The sequence below is a fragment of the Triticum urartu genome, chromosome 5A (genome assembly GCF_056163025.1).
Source record: "Triticum urartu cultivar PI428250 chromosome 5A, HENAU_Tu73, whole genome shotgun sequence".
Lineage (NCBI taxonomy): Eukaryota > Viridiplantae > Streptophyta > Magnoliopsida > Poales > Poaceae > Triticum > Triticum urartu.
Window position 1 is genome coordinate 360,941,290 of NC_141877.1, and position 17,738 is coordinate 360,959,027.

The window sequence follows — 17,738 nt, forward strand, 5'->3', positions numbered from 1 at the left end:
TGAAGCCAGCCCTCCAGACAAGGTACCCTCCGAAGCCGTGGGTTGAGCTGTAGTTGTCTGTGAAATTGGCGGGGACGCGGCAGCCCCCGAGGTTGGTGAAGAGGGACGTGCCACCGGTCCCATCGGAACAGTCGCGACGGGTGCAGTAGCAAAAGTCGTGTGACGTGCAGCTGGACCAAGAGGAACCATGGCGACCGGAGCGCAGACTGAAGAAGCCATTACAAAACCCGCAGTAGTATCTTGCACGCGTCCCGGAGCAGCGGCGACAGGCAACACATGCGTTGCATCCACACACACAGGAGGCTGCCCGCGCGGCGCCTGCTCGCGGAGCATCTATTTCTCCACTCTGTATTTTCAACTGAAGCTCAGGCCGTTCCGGAAACGGAGTCGTGCGGAGTGGCGAGACTCCCAACAGGCCCTTGGTCTGCCTTCTTCCCGTTCGTCTTCGTCCCAAACTTCTTCACGTTCTTGACCAGGGACTGGATGGATGGCAGGGGCCGACGGTCACAGAGGCGTCCTGAACGGCCATCGTGCAGAGGAGGTCTCGGGGGCATCCAAGAAAGCAAAAGAACCCGATGCTGTTTGCTGGTCAATACATTCAGTTTGTTGCATGGTCAGATCAATTGAACATCTCATAACTAAATGCAGTTGAAGAATGAAGGACAGCTTTGATTAGTGAGCTACCCCTAGATTGTATATGATTATAGCCACTTGATTATTATTCCTCCATCCATTAATTTAATTACAAAAATGTACCCCTCTCTCAACCATGACGCCCACCCCACATCTCCCACCAAAAAATGGGATGCACTGAAACCAATACGAGTAAGAAAAATGATCAAGAACCACAGGTATGCATGCCAACAAATTGGGAAGGGATCGGAAGCAAGAAGTTGGCCATGCACGCTCCTCGGGAGTTCATCCATGGCCATCAATTCTAAGCTCCTTGCAAGTTACTACGCTTCACTTGTTCCTCAGCCTGCTCCCCCTCTCTTCCGCCGTCCTGCCCTTCCTCGCCGCCGATAGCGACCTGGTCATTGCAGCCGCCTCGCCCTGGGCGCGCTCTTCATGGCCGCCCCGCCGCGGCCGGTGCACATCCGACCTGTGGTCCATGGCCGCCGCTTCGTCCTCTCTGCCTGTTGCCGTGAGCCTGGAGACGGCATCGACTGAGGCCCGGTCCGGTGGCGCGACGCTATGGCTGCCGCCCGCGCCGGTTGTTCTCTCCTGCTCAACGAATAGAAGCTGCACGATGGTCCGCAACGGCATCCGATCATTGGATACCGCCTGAGCCCGCACGTCCGGCGATAGCTTCCGGCAGTCGATCAACCGGCACAGCCGCTTCCTGTCCGCCTTGCTCAGGTCCGGGTGTTCCTGCACGCATGGATCGATGAACCAAATTCGATTAGGTGGCAGGGATCATCGCATAAAACTTGACACATTTTTTCAGTTTGTGACCTTGAGGTAGGTGTCGACGGCGCGGTAGAGGCCGTCGTGGTCGCTCCGGGCGATGCCGGGCAGGCACTCGGCCAGGTCGATGAACTTGCCGATGGGAAACTCACTGTCGAGGGCGATCGTCTTAAGGTATTCGTCGAAGATTCTGACCACCTTCTCCATGGCGACGCTCATCCTCCGGCGCTCGTCGGGAGCCGCCGGCCGCTGGAACTGCGCCAAGAAGTGCTCCAGCACGGCCTCCGCCGCGCCGACGTCGTACGCCTGCGGTTCCGACGGCAGCGGGATGAGCAGGTCCACCGCCTTGGCCTCGTCGAGCTGGGACCCGGCCTGCCGGATCAGCTGCGCGCGCGTCGACGACGACGCGCCGACGTAGTTCGCCACACGCAGCAGCCGGAGGAGGAACCGTCCCGTGACCGACCCCGCGTCGCCGGGGATCATGGTGACGACGGTCTCCAGCACGCGCCTCTGCTTGGCGAGCGCCTCCTCAGCCGCCGCCGCCGCCGCCGTGAAGGAGGAGCTCTGACTCTGAGACGCGTGCCCGTTGGCGGTTCCGCCGGTGTAGAGCGGGTCCGGGAGGTGCTTGCAGGCGTAGACGTGCAGGGCCTCGCCGATGAGCGGCGACGGGAGCATGCGCGTGGCGCGCACGGTGGAGACGACCGAGCGGAACACCTCGATGTCCAGCTCGGAGATGTCCTCCGTCCACCAGTCCTTGGGCACCGACTGGTGGGGCCTCTTGGCGTAGCCCGGCCTCGTGTACGTGTACGACCACGCGACCTGCACACAGAAAAACAAACTATTCAAAAGAAATCTTGGCGCCAAATGAACCGCCGTTCCCAAATCGACAGCGGCCTGCCAACAGACCTGGGAGGGCGGGAGGAGGATCTTCTCGACAATGGAGTCGACGCATGGCTGGACGATGCGGCTCTCGGACCAGCCGGAGATCCGCCACGCCGCCTGCAGCGCGGCAATGGAGTCCCTCCAGCCGTGGAGGACGCAGGACTCGAAGAAGGTGTCGAGCTTGGAGACGAGGTTGCCCTTGGCGACGTGCTCCGTCATCCGGAGGAACCGCGCCGCCAGCGTCGCCGGTACGAAGTTGCTGGCGCTGATGCTGATGGCGATGCCGTAGCAGAACTTGGCGCAGATCTCGAAGGCCTCCTCGCCGCCCGGGATGTCGTGGAGCGCCACCGGCACCGGTAGCTGCTCGTCGGCCTCCGTGTCGGAGCAGAGGCGCTGCAGGAGGCCGCACTTGAGCAGCAGGGGGAACTACAGGGTAAAAACACCTGAAATCAAGAGGCTGGACATTGGAAATGGGAAACGATCAAAATTGCTAGTTGCCCTACAACTACAACTTGTACTCGTGTCAAGAGTCAAGACTCAGGATTAGCATTTTCTTTCTTCTCCCACTCTTTTTTTGGGGGTGTGTAACTGTGATATTAATCCTGAAAATCTGAGAAAAAAAAATGCTTGTAAGCTGTTAACCAAGAGGCATCACGTTGTCCATGAATTTTCCTTTTCACTATGGAGAAACTGAAAATAACACTGAGGCAACAATTCAGACCCACTCTATTACAAATTACCCCAAAATTCAAATGCAAAAGGTAGATTCAATCCTTGCAAAATAGTATCCGAGTGAAATTTATGTTTAAAAAAAAACGAGACAAGTAATGTTGCACTTTCCTGGCAAGTTAGAGTCACTGCTGAAGTTCTACTCCTAGTTAATCCCCGTTGTCTTTTGTGTTTCATGCAGCACAATACACTTGACTGAATCTGAACCTAACTGATAGTGTGACTTAAACTAGTCCCAGGATCTTAGCCAAAACCAAAATTTGTTAACAGATCTGAAGTAAGAGCTTCAGCAGAGCAGTGCACATGCATCACTAAGGCCCTAAGTCACTAACTAGTGACATTCAGAACAGAGGACTAAAGAGAAATTCACCCTATTCTCCCTACTTGCTTAACACCTTACTCGGTTTAGATGTTATTTATGAGGAGCTTTTCAAGCGTGGATCTGGAAAGGGAGCGGCACACATTATTTATGCTTCAACCTTGACAATCCTGGTAAAGTGAATCCTCGGTCCTATGAACCCAACCCGATGTAGGTTTGTCATTTGGAAAGAATGATTAAACAAATATAGAGTCGGTTTGAAGTCATGATTAGGCTTTGATCGATGCCTGCTAATCATTGCGAGCGGCGAACGGCCTAGTAAAGGCGCCTTAGTTCGTACCATCGTTAGGCCACAGGTGACATATCTTGAGGAAATAAAATGCTAAAGGAGAACATGTGAGCCCATAAACTATCTGAAGAAGATGAAACTAGATGAGGAAGTTTCATGCTATAATAATTCAGAGTAATCGCTAAGGTAATGTGGCCATAGGATCTGTAAGGCTTTATACGTGTGTGTACGACAAGAGTCGATGATCAAGTACACCTCTTTTTTATCAACTTTAGGGCTTTGATGTGGAATAAAATCTTTTCAGTGAAGAAGTTCCTCGTGAAGGATTTGGTGACAACTTAAGGTATTTTAGGTGATTTAATATTCATATAAACTACTTGTGGGGCCATAATTCTTATGACAAGTACATATTTGCCTGAAAATTGAAAAAGATCAGCAGGTATATCTATGAGGAAACATACCTTGTGCAGTTGATACTTTGTATTGTTGACATGTATGATAAGATCAGCAGGTATGTCTGACACTACTGACCTGCCAAGCCATAAGTAAACCCTGTATTAATTATTGACACTGTAATGTTGCATTGGCTAACCCCTCTCTTAACATGTGACACTGTAGATATAATATTGACTGCAAGGATGAAAATTTGCACATTTACCTGACGGCTTGTTCGGTGTAGAATGTGTCAGGCTTTGACCCAAGCTTCATGTACTTCATTGTCTAGAACTTCTTGATGTCCTGCTACAGCTGCTCTGCTTTTGATTGCTTCAAGAAAATACGGAGCAAAGGGAGTAAGTTTGGTGATTCTTCAGTTATTTGATTGTAAGAATATCGATTGAGATATAATTAGCACAGAAGATGTCTAAAATCGACATAAGTTTTCTGGAAACAAAAATTCATTATGTTACAACCTATGACAACCCAAAACAAAACAGATAATTAATCAGGATACAGTGATTCAGATAACCACTGTCCACTGTTACAACTCGTTTTCATAACCTTGTATACAACTCAACAACAAATAAGTTCTTCCAAAGTAAACAAGCAACAGATGGAAGTCAATGGAAAAATAAACATGTGTAGAAGAAGTAAAACCAATAAAATGCTGATTGGGCTAAAGTGGATGTAAACCTTGATGAACCAAAGAGAAGCCCAGAAAACCTTAAAGATCTGCCATCTAAAAAAAGCTGAACCTCAAGCTCATGGAAAAATGTGGCTCTTGTTCTCCTTTACAGAAAAGGCACAATCAGGCCCAGCTAGTATATATATGCTCTAAGGGAGAGGAGCTTTCAGGACCACACATTCCACTATGTGTGTGTGAGTGTGTTCTTTCTTGATAGCAGCCTGGCCCCATCCTTCCAAGCTCTCCACAGCCTTTCACCTTAAGAGTATCTTTGAGAAAATAAAAAGGTATAGTTGATGTGATTTTTTTGTATGCATTTCCTTGGGGTTTATGCAAGCATGACTTCACAGCTAGTCACACCTACAAACATGGTGGCATTTTAGGGGTTCTGTGGTTTGAGTAGGCTCACCTCACCCTCTCTGCTGAGGGTGTGTTGATGTGACTTGTGTGCACACTCATCCTCCATTACAAAGACATGGTGCAGGCCACATTGGTGACATAGGTACATTGTGGGAGGCAGCTTTTTAAGGAAGCGAAAAATCCAAGATAAGGTAATTGAGATTTTCCTGAAAGGAGCTAGAGAGATTGGAGGGGGCTAACCTAGATACTGGTTGAGGGTGAAATAACATATAGTTTAATACAAGCTTTTCATGAGAGGGAAATGAACACCCAAGAGAAGAATATCTGTCGGAGTTTGGGATCCCTGTGTGTTTGGTTTACGAATGTGTGATGTGTGTGTGTGTACCTAGCATTTGCTTGAGTGCCCAAGCATCAAGGCATTAAGGAAGACATATGGGGCCTCCATGCAACTCAATGTCCCTTGAGGCTGATGCTGCTGCACCAAACTCCAGCTTGTACCATAGACATTGAGAGAGAGAGAGATAGAGAGAGAGAGAGAGAGAGAGAGAGAGAGAGGTGCAGTGTGGCATGGAAAAGGCAGGAGAACAAACAGTGGTGATCTATGTATGGCACCAATGCTCTGTGCTGGTTTCAGATGGAATAGTAAGTACCTCAGGCACCACCACAACCACAAGCCTAAGGCCCCATCATGCATGTATGCATGACTTGCTCTTCCTCCTCCTCTCCTTTTGCTGTCCTCCCTTTTCTGCACAAGATGTTGGCAACTTGGCATCATCTCACTGTCCATTTATGTATGCAGGCCTCAGGGTGTGCAAGTGCTGCAGCCTTTGGCATATGGTCACTACTCACTACCTAACTACATGGATATATGGAGTTTGATTGAGCACCTACAATTAAAAGCTGGAGTTTTCTTTTATCAAACAGATATATAAATGAACAGTAGTTCCATTTTTTTTCCAGACGGGGACGCCTTTCAACGGGCCAGTCTTTTTCGTGTAATTCCGAATGAACTCACTGATTAACTAGTGGACTGAAACGTCAAGTGCAGCTAGGACGAAATGTACAGATTCAATGGAGGAAGGAGAGGGGTCGTTGGTTGCATGATGGAAGCCAAGGACCATGCAACACATGGGCTTAATGTTTCTGCAGCTGGTGTCTGCCCTGGCGAAATTAGGCAGTACAAGCAGTATTCAATGTATGAACTGGAAAATGGAAATGGAAGAAGAAAAACGCAGAATGCATCCCCCGTTTCTTTCTCATAATAAAGATGAGGTGGAAACTGAAAAAGAAATGGAGACAAGGCAGTTACTACATGTGGACGGCAAGCATGCATCATTGCACGCACTTTTTCCTGTATGGGGCACTCCATGGAGGATTTCCTTTTAATTTATATATCTCTAAAATTAATGGCTATAATAAAGACTTGAAAATTGTTAAGGAAAAACACCATTTGGCAAGAGAAGAACTCAGGGACTTGAGTTTTTCTTGGTTGAGAAATATTTTTGCTGTTGCCAAGGACAGGAATGGGCGCAGTCGCAACGATCTCGAGGTTTTGATTTCATTGCCTCTCCGTAGGGACTAAGGCCTCTTTGGTAATGCAAATTGAAACTCGTGTGCATGCAAGTTGCAGCTAGTGTAGGGAGAGAGAAAGAAGAGCACCTTAATTAGGATTTAGGAGCGGCGGTTGCATGCGCCGTCCAGTTCCTCGAAGATCCAGAAATTTTGTCCCAGACGCTAGCTGCAGGGGAGGCGTTGGAGTCTTCTTCTTCTTCTTCTTCTTCTTCCTCCTCGACCTCCTCCTTGGAGTCTGTCTCTCTCCGTCCGCGTTGAGAGAGGAAGGAGAGAGAGGGAGAGAATTGTTGGGGATTGTTGCAGTATGAGATGAGTGCAGTGGGTCGAGGGAGTTATATGAAGGGAGAAGAGGAGGAGGATGCTGACAATCAAGAGATATCCGACGCTGAAGATTCTCTACTTATTGAGTGAGAGGTGAATTCAATCAAGATCAAGAGAGAGGAATAGAAAAGGGGAGAGGGAAGGAGGGAGGGAGGGAGGGAGAGGGTCCAGGATCTTGTTGACCCCACAACTCGGCGGATCGGAGGATCGATAGCCGGTGTATTATTGCCATCACTAGGTTCGATCGACGTCGCCCCCGATCCCAATAGGCCCAAAAAGCAGCATCATCAGCCCAGCCCCGGCCGGGGGGAAACCCGAGTTGATCTTGATCGAGGCGTTGTTGTTGGTCTCTCAACGAATGGCTAACACGGCAACACACAGTTAATTTGTTCCTACGAGTGTTACTACTATATAGCATCTCTCCACTCCTTGCGGATCTCGTGATAGTGCGGCGAATCCTTTCTACAGCTCCAGCTTTTATTTCCTAAAACCCAAACGGCGACGACTCTACATGATCTAACGGCTGATATTGCTCTGCCCCTCTGGGATCTAAGAATTTAATAACACGCTAAAAAAATCACAACAACAACATTAAGTACCCGCTAAAAAAATCACGACATTAATACTCATGATTTGTAGCACAATGATACTGCTGAGTAGTAAAGATTCCCGCAGAGGAGCGGCGCATCAGCGGCTCGTTCTAGCCGCAGTAATGGTCGTTTAATGATTTCGGAATCTTGATAGAACTTTTGTTATGTTTAAGATGCTTTGCACTTTCGGTGAACTTTTATAATAGATCTGAGCAAATTCGTAAAAAAGAGAGAATGATACTGCTGAGTTGTAAAGACTTGCATGCAACGTTTTGGGGGGAAAATAATGAGAACCTAAAATTATTTGGACGAATTGCAAATAACCCGTTTTGACTTCCTCCAAATCATGAATTATTTCAACCAACTAAAATAGCAAATACCGAAAGTGCTCTTTTGATCCCGAGCCCATATGCTCCCGCATGAACAATAAAATTGAAAAAATAGTAAAAACTTTCAAAAAAATCTGAATTTTTTCTGTGATGAACATCGATGAATGTTCTAACTGCATGCAAAATTTCAAGTCGAAATGACATTCGTGAAGGACTGGGCAAAAATAACAAAATCGATGTTCCAAAATGTTACCCAGTTACCCAGTTACGTTGTGACATTTGATAGCACACTAAGTGTTCCTCCGGTATTCGGGAGTTGCATGATCTCATAGTCATAGGAACATGTATAAGTTATGGAGAAAGCAATAGCAATAAACTAAACGATCATCGTGCTAAGCTAACGGATGGGTAAAGTCAATCACATCATTCTCTAATGATGTGATCCCGTTAATCAAGTGAAAACTCTTGTCTATGGTCAGGAAACATAACCATCATTGATTCAACGAGCTAGTCAAGTAGAGGCATACTTGTGACACTCTGTTTGTCTGTGTATTCACACATGTACTAAGTTTCTGGTTAATACAATTCTAGTATGAATAATGAACATTTATCATGATATAAGGAAATATAAATAACAACTTTATTATTGCCTCTAGGGCATATTTCCTTCAGTCTCCCACTTGCACTAGAGTCAATAATCCGGATTACATTGTAATGATTCTAACACCCATGGAGTCTTGGTGCTGATCATGTTTTGCTCGTGAGAGAGGCTTAGTCAACGGGTCTGCAACATTCAGATTCGTATGTATCTTGCAAATCTCTATGTCTCCCTCCTTGACTTGATCGCGGATGGAATTGAAGCGTCTCTTGATGTGCTTGGTTCTCTTGTGAAATCTGGATTCCTTAGCCAAGGCAATTGCGCCAGTATTGTCACAAATGATTTTCATTGGACCCGATGCACTAGGTATGACACCTAGATCGGATATGAACTCCTTCATCCAGACTCCTTCATTTGGTGCTTCCGAAGCAGCTTTGTACTCTACTTCACACATAGATCCCGCCACGACGCTCTGCTTGGAACTGCACCAACTGACAGCTCCACCATTTAACAAAAATACCTATCCGGTTCGTGACTTAGAGTCATCCGGATCAGTGTCAAAGCTTGCATCAACTTAACCGTTTACGATGAGCTCTTTGTCACCTCCATAAATGAGAAACATATACTTAGTCCTTTTCAGGTATTTCAGGATGTTCTTGACCGTTGTCCAGTGATCCACTCCTGGATTACTTTGGTACCTCTCTGCTAAACTAATATCAAGGCACACATCAGGTCTGGTACACAGCATTGCATACATGATAGAACCTTGGCTGAAGCATAGGGAATGACTTTCATTTTCTCTCTATCTTCTACAGTGGTCGGGCATTGAGTCTGACTCAACTTCACACCTTGTAACACATGCAAGAACCCTTTCTTTGCTTGATCCATTTTGAACTTCTTCAAAACTTTATCAAGGTATGTGCTTTGTGAAAGTCCAATTAAGCATCTTGATCTGTCTCTATAGATCTTGATGCCCAATATATAAGCAGCTTCACCGAGGTCTTTCATTGAAAAATTCTTATTCAAGTATCCTTTTATGCTATTCAGAAATTCAGTATCATTTCCGATCAGCAATATGTCATCTACATATAATATCAGAAATGCTACAGAGCTCCCACTCACTTTCTTGTAAATACAGGCTTCTCCAAAAGTCTGTATAAAACCATATGCTTTGATCACACTATCAAAGCGTATATTCCAACTCCGAGAGGCTTTTACCAGTCCATAAATGGATCACTGGAGCTTGCACACTTTTTAGCACCTTTTGGATCGACAAAACCTTCTGTTTGCATCATATACAACTCTTCTTTAAGATATTCATTAAGGAATGCAATTTTGACATCCATTTGCCAAATTTCATAATCATAAAATGCGGCAATTGCTAACATGATTCAGACGGACTTAAGCATCGCTACGGGTGAGAAGGTCTCATCGTATTCAACTCCTTGAACTTGTCGAAAACCTTTTGCGACAAGTCGAGCTTTGTAGATAGTAACATTACCGTCAACGTCAGTCTTCTTCTTGAAGATCCATTTATTCTTTATGGCTTGCCGATCATCGGGCAAGTCAACCAAAGTCCATACTTTGTCCTCATACATGGATCCCATCTCAGATTTCATGGCCTCAAGCCATTTTGTGGAATCTGGGCTCATCATTGCTTCCTCATAGTTCGTAGGTTTGTCATGGTCAAGTAACATGACTTCCAGAACAGGATTACTGTACCACTCTGGTGCGGATCTTACTCTGGTTGACCGACAAGGTTCGGTAGTAACTTGACCAGAAGTTTCATGATCATCATCATTATCTTCCTCACTTACTGGTGTAGGAATCACTAGAACTGATTTCAATGATGAACTACTTTCCAATAAGGGAGAAGGTACAATTACCTCGTCAAGTTCTACTTTCCTCCCACTCACTTCTTTCGAGAGAAACTCCTTCTTTAGAAAGTATCCATTCTTAGCAACGAATAACTTGCCTTCAGATCTGTGATAGAAGGTGTACCCAATAGTCTCCTTTGGGTATCCTATGAAGACACATTTCTCTGATTTGGATTCGAGCTTATCAGGTTGAAGCTTTTTCACATAAGCATCGCAGCCCCAAACTTAAGAAATGACAACTTGGGTTTCTTGCCAAACCACAGTTCATATGGTGTCGTCTCAACGGATTTTGATGGTGCCCTATTTAACGTGAATGCAACCGTCTCTAAAGCATAACCCCAAAACGCGGTAAATCAGTGAGAGACATCATAGATCGCACCATATCTAATGAAGTGCGGTTATGATGTTCAGACACACCATTACGTTGTGGTATTCCAGGTGGCGTGAGTTGCGAAACTATTCCGCTTTGTTTCAAATGAAGACCAAACTCGTAACTCAAATATTCTCCTCCACGATCAGATCGTAGAAACTTTATTTTCTTATTACGACGATTTTTCACTTCACTCTGAAATTCTTTGAACTTTTCAAATGTTTCAGACTTATGTTTCATTAAGTAGATTGAAAGTGCTAGTGATCGACTAGAGGGGGGGGGGTGAATAGGCGATTTTTATGAAAGTCTTCAAAACATGGAAGTTTCGAAAACAAACGATAGAAATAACCTATTACCATGCAGCGGAAGGTAGACTACACTAACCAAGCCATAGTCAAGTATTCAATAAAATGAAAGCACAAAGACTAATAGCAGCTAGGCAGTATAGATCAGGATGGAAGATAGTATGAAGCCAATCAGAACAAGCAGTCACACAGTGAGGACAAATAGATAATGCAAACAGGCAATGACTTCACAAGGACCAATCTGCAAATAAAGATATGGGAAGGATAGAACCAGTGGCTCGTTGAAGACAATGATTTGTTGGACCAGTTCCAGTTGCTGTGACAACTGTACGTCTGGTTAGGGAGGCTGAGATTCAACTCAGAAGACCGCGTCTTCACCTTATTCCCCTTGAGCTAAGGACACCCAGTCCTTGCCCAATCACTCTGGTAAGTCTTCAAGGTAGACTTCCAAACCTTCACAGACTTCGTTCACCGGTGATCCACAATGACTCTTGGATGCTCAGAACGCGACGCCTAACCGGCTGGAGGATTCACAGTCCTCAAGTGTAATAAGTCTTCAGATCACACAGACAGGAAGACTTCAGTGATGCCTAACACTCTTTGGCTCTGGGTGTTTAGGGCTTTTTCCTCGCAAGGAATTATCTCTCAAAGGCTTCGAGGAGGGTTGCTCTCAAACGACAAAAGCACATACACTAACTCTGAGCAGCCAACCAATTTATGGTGTAGGGGGTGGGCTATTTATAGCCACTAGGCAACCCGACCTGATTTTTCCGAAATGACCCTGGGTCCCTAAGGAACTGACATGTGTTCCAACGGTCAGATTTCAAACACACACGGCAACTTTACTTGAGCTACAAGCAAGCTGACTTATCCAGCTCTGGATAAGATTTGCTCTCATTGTCTTCGCTCGAAGACATAGGATTTTGGTTAAGCATCACTTCAGTCATTCTGACTGGTTTACTTGGACCCCACTTAACAGTACGGTGGTTCCTATGACTCAACAAAGAAGAAAAAGAACGAAGAAACAACTAAGTCTTCGCGCTCCATAGTCTTCACGCGATGTCTTCTCTTGTCATAGTCTTGAATGTGAATGTCTTCACATACCACGTTTGACTTCAATGTCTTCATACATTTTTAGGGGTCATCTCTGGTAGGAAAACGAATCAATGAGGGACTTCTACCTGTGTTATCCTGCAATTCTCACAAACACATTAGTCCCTCAACCAGGTTTGTCGTCAATACTCCAAAACCAGCTAGGGGTGGCACTAGATGCACTTACAATCTCCCCCTTTTTGGTGATTGATGACAAACTGGTTGGAGTTTTCAACGGGGATAAAGGTATGTGAAATTGTAAAGGATTTAAGTATTGTCTTCGTAAGTAGCAGGAAGGCTCCCCCTGAAGATGTGCATATAAGTATTTTGCTTTTGAATGCAAATGCACATGGCAGGTTGTACTTGCGGAGCTCCTCTTCTACTTATGAAGATAGTTCATCATGCATGTAATGATATAATGAAGATAATGACATGCATAATGAAAAATGGACGTCTGCAAAATGACTTCGTGCAAAATTTATTGTCGCACATGCGGAATTTATCATCGCATCACATAGTGTCGAAAAAGGTAGCAGACGACCATCAAGTTTAAGTGTTACAACTCAGAAATGAACCAAATGTATCAAAAGCGAGAGTTGTAAGCACTTGGCAAATGTATAGCAACTAGTAAAGCAACCACCCATATGGACCCGCTTGAAGACTATCAACTCATATGCTTATCCCCCTTTTGTTAGTAAGGACCAAAAAGGTTTGAAGACATAGAGCGCGTACTCGCTCCCATGAGGTGCAGGCGAAGCAGCAGGGTCGTCGTTGAGGTTCGGTGGTGTAGAAGAACTCAGTGCAGTGTCGACACGCGCTGAAGTTGGAGGAGGTGAAGTGGCATCATCTTGGTCATCGATGACTCTGGCATTCACTGTCGCAGCTGAGGACGAATAGTCAGAGTCTTCAAGTGAGGGAGTCCGACGCAAGTGAGCATTCCTTGGAGGAGTTGAGTCAAACTTGAATCTTTCTGTGAAGCCATCATCTTGCAGATCAGCTTCAGCACTAAGCAATGTCAAACTCTTCCAAGACCTCCGACAGGTTTCATGTGTAACAAAGGCATTCTTGGTGGCAAGATTGCGAATGTGATTGACGTCCACCAAGAGGCTTTGCATCTGACACTTAAGCTAGTTGTGATGCTTATCCTGTTTCTGATGTAGCGCGACGAGAAGCTCTCGGTCATTGAGAACATGAGATCGCTTCCGAGGCCTTTGGGCAATGGTGCTTTCAGTGGCGTCAGTTTGAGCGCGAGGGGCACGTGTGTTACCAGCCAAGGGATAAACACGAGAGACTGCCTGAACTCCTTCAATGGGCTGGTTGAAGCTTTGACGATCAACATTGTGAAGATAAATCGGATCCTTAGCAGGCTCTGGGTAAATAGCTTCAACAGACAAAGCAACCTCTGGCAAGAATACAAGATGATTGCGCGCAGACGGCTGATAGTTGAAGGCAGAGTGAAGCTTGATAAGACGCATTACCCATGGAGAATAGAACTTCAGACCAAAAATGTTGGAGCCAGATGCAGCCAACTGTTTGATGAAGAAGTCTTGAGCATTGAAGCTGATGCCATTGAAGATATAGAAAACCAAAGTCTTCATTGCTCCTTCAAGCTTCGCTGCAGATGAATGTCCTTTGACAGGCCATAGTGTTTTTCTGATGATATGGTAAATGGTGCGAGGCAGATACTCTAGGTCTTCAACAAAGAATTCAGATGGGTATTCAGCGTCGTGAGGCAAAGGCTTCATCATACTCAGCATTTGGCTCATGTTGGGTTCTGGCTTCTGAAAAATGCTCTCCAAAGCATTCTGGTGTTGTTGACAACCTGGTTCATAGTATTCACCAGGAGTGGGCAGGGCTGTGAGCTCAATGATATCAAGAGCTTTGGCTTCATGATGGACATTGCATGTCATCCACTCAAGGACCCAAGTCTTTGGATCCATGTTGTAGCCTCGAATGTGAAGAGTTGCATAAAACTGTAATAGAAGCTCTTCATTCTAGTGTTCCTTGTCTGTGACAAATTGCAGTAGTCCAGCGTCTCTGAAGCAATCCAACGCTTCTTCTAGACAGGGCAGGCTAGCTATAGCTTCAGTGTTGAGACACATATGTGGAAATATGCGCCCTTGATTGTATAAGACGCATGAATAGTAGCTGCGCTGCTGATAGCTCCAGAACCAATCCGATGAAATGCGAGGTTTGGAGTAAGGGTTCTTGGCGCTGTTGAAGAAGGTGTTATGTGCCACGAAGCCATTCACATTGAAGACCCCAGGTGAGGTTGCAGTGCCTGGGAATCTTGGAAGTCTTGGCTTGGGCTTCTGGACTTGAGGCCTGTGCTCGACATGATAGTCAAATTGTGGACCCGCGGCAGGTGGAGGAACCAGAATGGGCCATCGGACCATAACAGGCTGACCACGATCAAATGCCAGCTCAACAGTATGAGGTCTTGGAGGGGGTATAGGAGCATTGGCATTTTCGTTGACATGGGCTGCAAGTGGCACAATAGCTTCAGGAGGAATGATTACGTCTGGTGCAACATTGTCTTCAGGGGCCACATTGGCTTCAGGTGCCATATTGGCTTCAGGTGCTTCATTATTGGCTTCGGGCATGACGACATCAGTGTCGTCAGCAGTGTTGTTGGTGGTGGTGACGTCAGCTTCAACCTCCACTTGTGTGGCTGGAGGGTTGGACACATTTTCCTCGGGAGTAGCATCTTGGTGGACTGGGGAAGTTGCAACTCGTTCTTCTTCAACTCTTGGTTCTTCTTTATCATCGGCTGATGCAGCCGGAATATCTTCAGCCGTTTTGGCTTCAGACTCAGAGATGTTCACAATTGGAGTGGCTTCTGGGAACACTTGGCATGCAACAGATCGGTGGTGCACTTCTCCTTCTGGAACGCTCGGAAGATTGACTTGGGGCCTTGGTCCTTTGTGAAGGCTGCGTAACACTGGCGATGCCTATGGAGATGGAGTTGGCTGGGCCACAAAGTCATCGTCATCTTGCACTGGTGAGGTGACTTGTGGTTGGGGAGTACTTGGGGTGTCTTGTTGTTGTGGGTGATCAGCCCATGATGCATCCTGAGCAGTTGGCGTCAGAGGACGACCAATGCTAATGAGCTCGCTGTGCGTGAGCACAGGCGATGATACCAAGTTGTTCTCGATCTGAGGAAGGACTTCATCATCTTCAACATTGTTGTGAGGACCAATGTCTTCAGCTGCGGTGGGGTCAACAGCTGGATTGTCTTCAGCTTCAGGAGCCTCTGTGGAAGCAGGCTCACAAACTATCAACTGACGCTCTCGATGTTCAGACGCAGGACGAGCCACTGAGATTGGCTCGACAACAAGGGTCTCTGTGGGAGCAGCCCGGTCTCTCTTCTTTGTTTTCCTTTTCTTGATTGGGGGAGCATCATTAGTGGTGGCTTTGGTCTTGCGCTTTCTAGCTTCGGCTTCAGCTGCTCTAGTTTTCTTGAATTCTGAAGCCACTGTGGGGACCTTAGGCTTCGAGCCTGTCATACTGGCTGGGAAGACAATGCGAGGTTCTTCCTGCCCTGATGCTTCTGGTTCAGGCACAGCTGGCTTCTTCTTTTTCTTGGCAGCCATTCTGGGGTCGATGCCTGGTCGCCCCAAAGCCTTGCACTTTTCAGCTTCATTGTAGCCTTGAACACATTTGGCAGCAAGATTCTTCATGTGCTCACGAGAACCTTTTGCTTCTTCTCGTTTCTTGTGGAATGCCTCCTTGAGCTCATGCATCATGACCTTGAAGTTTTGAATGTCTTCAACATCGAGCTTGGCCATGTGCTTCTTGAACTGAGCCTTTTCATAATCGATCTTATGCTTCATCTCAATAATTTTCTGAGCTAGAGCCAGCTCAGGAGCAATGGCTCCATGGAAGGAGACACTGAGGCCAATTGGAAGCTGAAGATCATCAAAGCTGACATCTGGGCTGTCAAACCACTCATCAATAAACTTGTTTAAGATTTCCACATCAAAGAGAGGAAGATCATTGAAGATTTCCGCCTCTTGCTTGCTCTTGATCAACTGCTCAAGAGCGTCATCGCCAAGATCGTCGTCACTGGACAGATCAATGGCGTCATTCTCGTTTCTTAAAACAGCAGCAGGGGTCAGTGCTTGACCAGTGGGTTGCATGGGCTTTTTCAACTTGGCGGACTTGGAGATGCGTGAGAGATCTTTAGACTGCACACTGGCTTCAGGAGGTGCAGTGGCTAGAGGCTTCGCCCGTGAGACCTTTGGTGTATATGAGGGCTTTGAAGCCTTTGGTACTGAAGAGGGCTTTGAAGCCTTGGGTTTCATTTGCTTTACAGGCTTCGGTGGTGCAGGTGCTTCGTCAGAATCAGTGTCGTCTCGAGGTTGATCCACGTCTGCCCCTTGAGCCTTTATGTGAGTGATGAGACCTTCTAAGTTGTAGAAGGGCCCAACAAGATTGGGTTCAGCTTCTCGTGTGCAGTCGGCACGTGGCGCAGAGGGGCCTGGGTCGAAGTCTAATCCCAAGGACTTCTTGTTTTCATTTGCTGAGTTCTTTGCAAACTGAAAGTTGCGCTTGAAGAGATTATCTTCATGACACCATAACAGAGAGGATGGGTCGGCATTTGCAGGATGAGGTCCACGAATCATGCAGGGGTAGAAGCCCTGAGCAATAGCTTCGGACTTTGACATGGGCTCAAGACCTTTGTATATTATATCTCCCCAGGGGCCCTTGATGGCACTCTTCTCAGCATATTCATCGGTGACGAATCTGTACTTGAACCATTTCTCTGCCCAATGTCTTCGAATCCATTGGATTCGGTTCTTGTGTTCTCCATAGGTCTCTTCTGGATTTGACTTGCAAAGCTCATAGAGATCCGGTGGCAGGTCCTTAGCAGTGTTTCCACGGCGCTGTCTGCCGCCCTTCCTGACTGATTTTTCTGTTGCCATGAAGTTTAGACTAAAAGGCTTCAACACTGTCAAAGTTTTCCGTCTACTAGTCAGACAAGAACTGGCTTCAGGAGAATTTATATGATGTTGTAAGAACTCTGCAAATGAATGCAAACTATGAGAACCAGGGGATTCTCCCACGGACATGTACCTGTGACAGCATTAGAGGTGCGAGGGAAGGGGAAGAGGTCATATGCATTCTCAGAAGATTTTGAAGATAAATCAGTTTAGAAGACATTGACCTCATAGTGAGAAGACATTCACTCATATGTAGAGAGTTGGTTCCAGATTTGTAAGAATCCACAAATAAGTACAAGTGAGGAATCTAACTACTTTGTGAAGCATAAGTGAACATACTAGGCATGCTATGAGATGCAGAATGAGATAGATCCAACTTGTGGGAAAAGAAACCACTTGTGGTTGAAAAGGATGAATCTATCAGATCAAAAAGACTGTAAAAGTGGTTTTATTTACCACACGAGGAACTTCTAGACGGAGTGGGAGAGGAGGCAGAGCAGTTCGATCTTCCGTGCCCTAACTTGGCGACGGAGGACACCTACGGCGACGGCGGAGAAGACGATGTTCGCGGCCGGCGTGAGGACGACGTCGGTGAGGTTGCGATAGCTAAGCGCTTTGTCGCCGACGTCGTC

At 46.4% G+C, this 17,738-nt stretch overlaps 1 protein-coding gene across 6 annotated transcripts; it reads right to left on the reverse strand.

Moving 5' to 3' along the window:
* Positions 1–698: 698 nt before the first annotated feature.
* LOC125509048 (BTB/POZ domain-containing protein At5g47800-like) lies at positions 699–7,386 on the reverse strand. 6 transcript variants are annotated; one of them, XM_048673914.2, is made up of 7 exons: positions 6,769–7,386; positions 5,760–5,854; positions 4,285–4,391; positions 4,088–4,178; positions 2,314–2,715; positions 1,456–2,226; positions 699–1,371 (listed from the first exon to the last, which is right to left on the reverse strand). In XM_048673914.2, exons 3-7 carry the CDS (start codon positions 4,341–4,343, stop codon positions 964–966), a joined length of 1,731 nt encoding a protein of 576 aa, XP_048529871.1. In that variant the 5' UTR covers positions 4,344–4,391; positions 5,760–5,854; positions 6,769–7,386; the 3' UTR covers positions 699–963. The 6 variants fall into 6 exon arrangements, with proteins under 6 accessions (XP_048529871.1, XP_048529874.1, XP_048529872.1 ...); XM_048673917.2 differs by having other exon boundaries at positions 4,088–4,157; positions 6,769–7,385; XM_048673915.2 differs by lacking the exon at positions 5,760–5,854.
* Between the last annotated feature and the right edge of the window lie 10,352 nt (positions 7,387–17,738).

Bases quoted from the DNA above. Each gene is read 5' to 3' on its own strand.
- LOC125509048 (XM_048673915.2), bottom strand. From the start codon at position 4,343: ATGAAGTACATGAAGCTTGGGTCAAAGCCTGACACATTCTACACCGAA. The intron at 2,716-4,087 runs GTATGTTTCCTC...TTTACCCTGTAG, and splicing joins CAAAGTATCAACTGCACAAG to TTCCCCCTGCTGCTCAAGTG. The intron at 1,372-1,455 runs GTCACAAACTGA...CCATGCGTGCAG, and splicing joins CCGTCGACACCTACCTCAAG to GAACACCCGGACCTGAGCAA.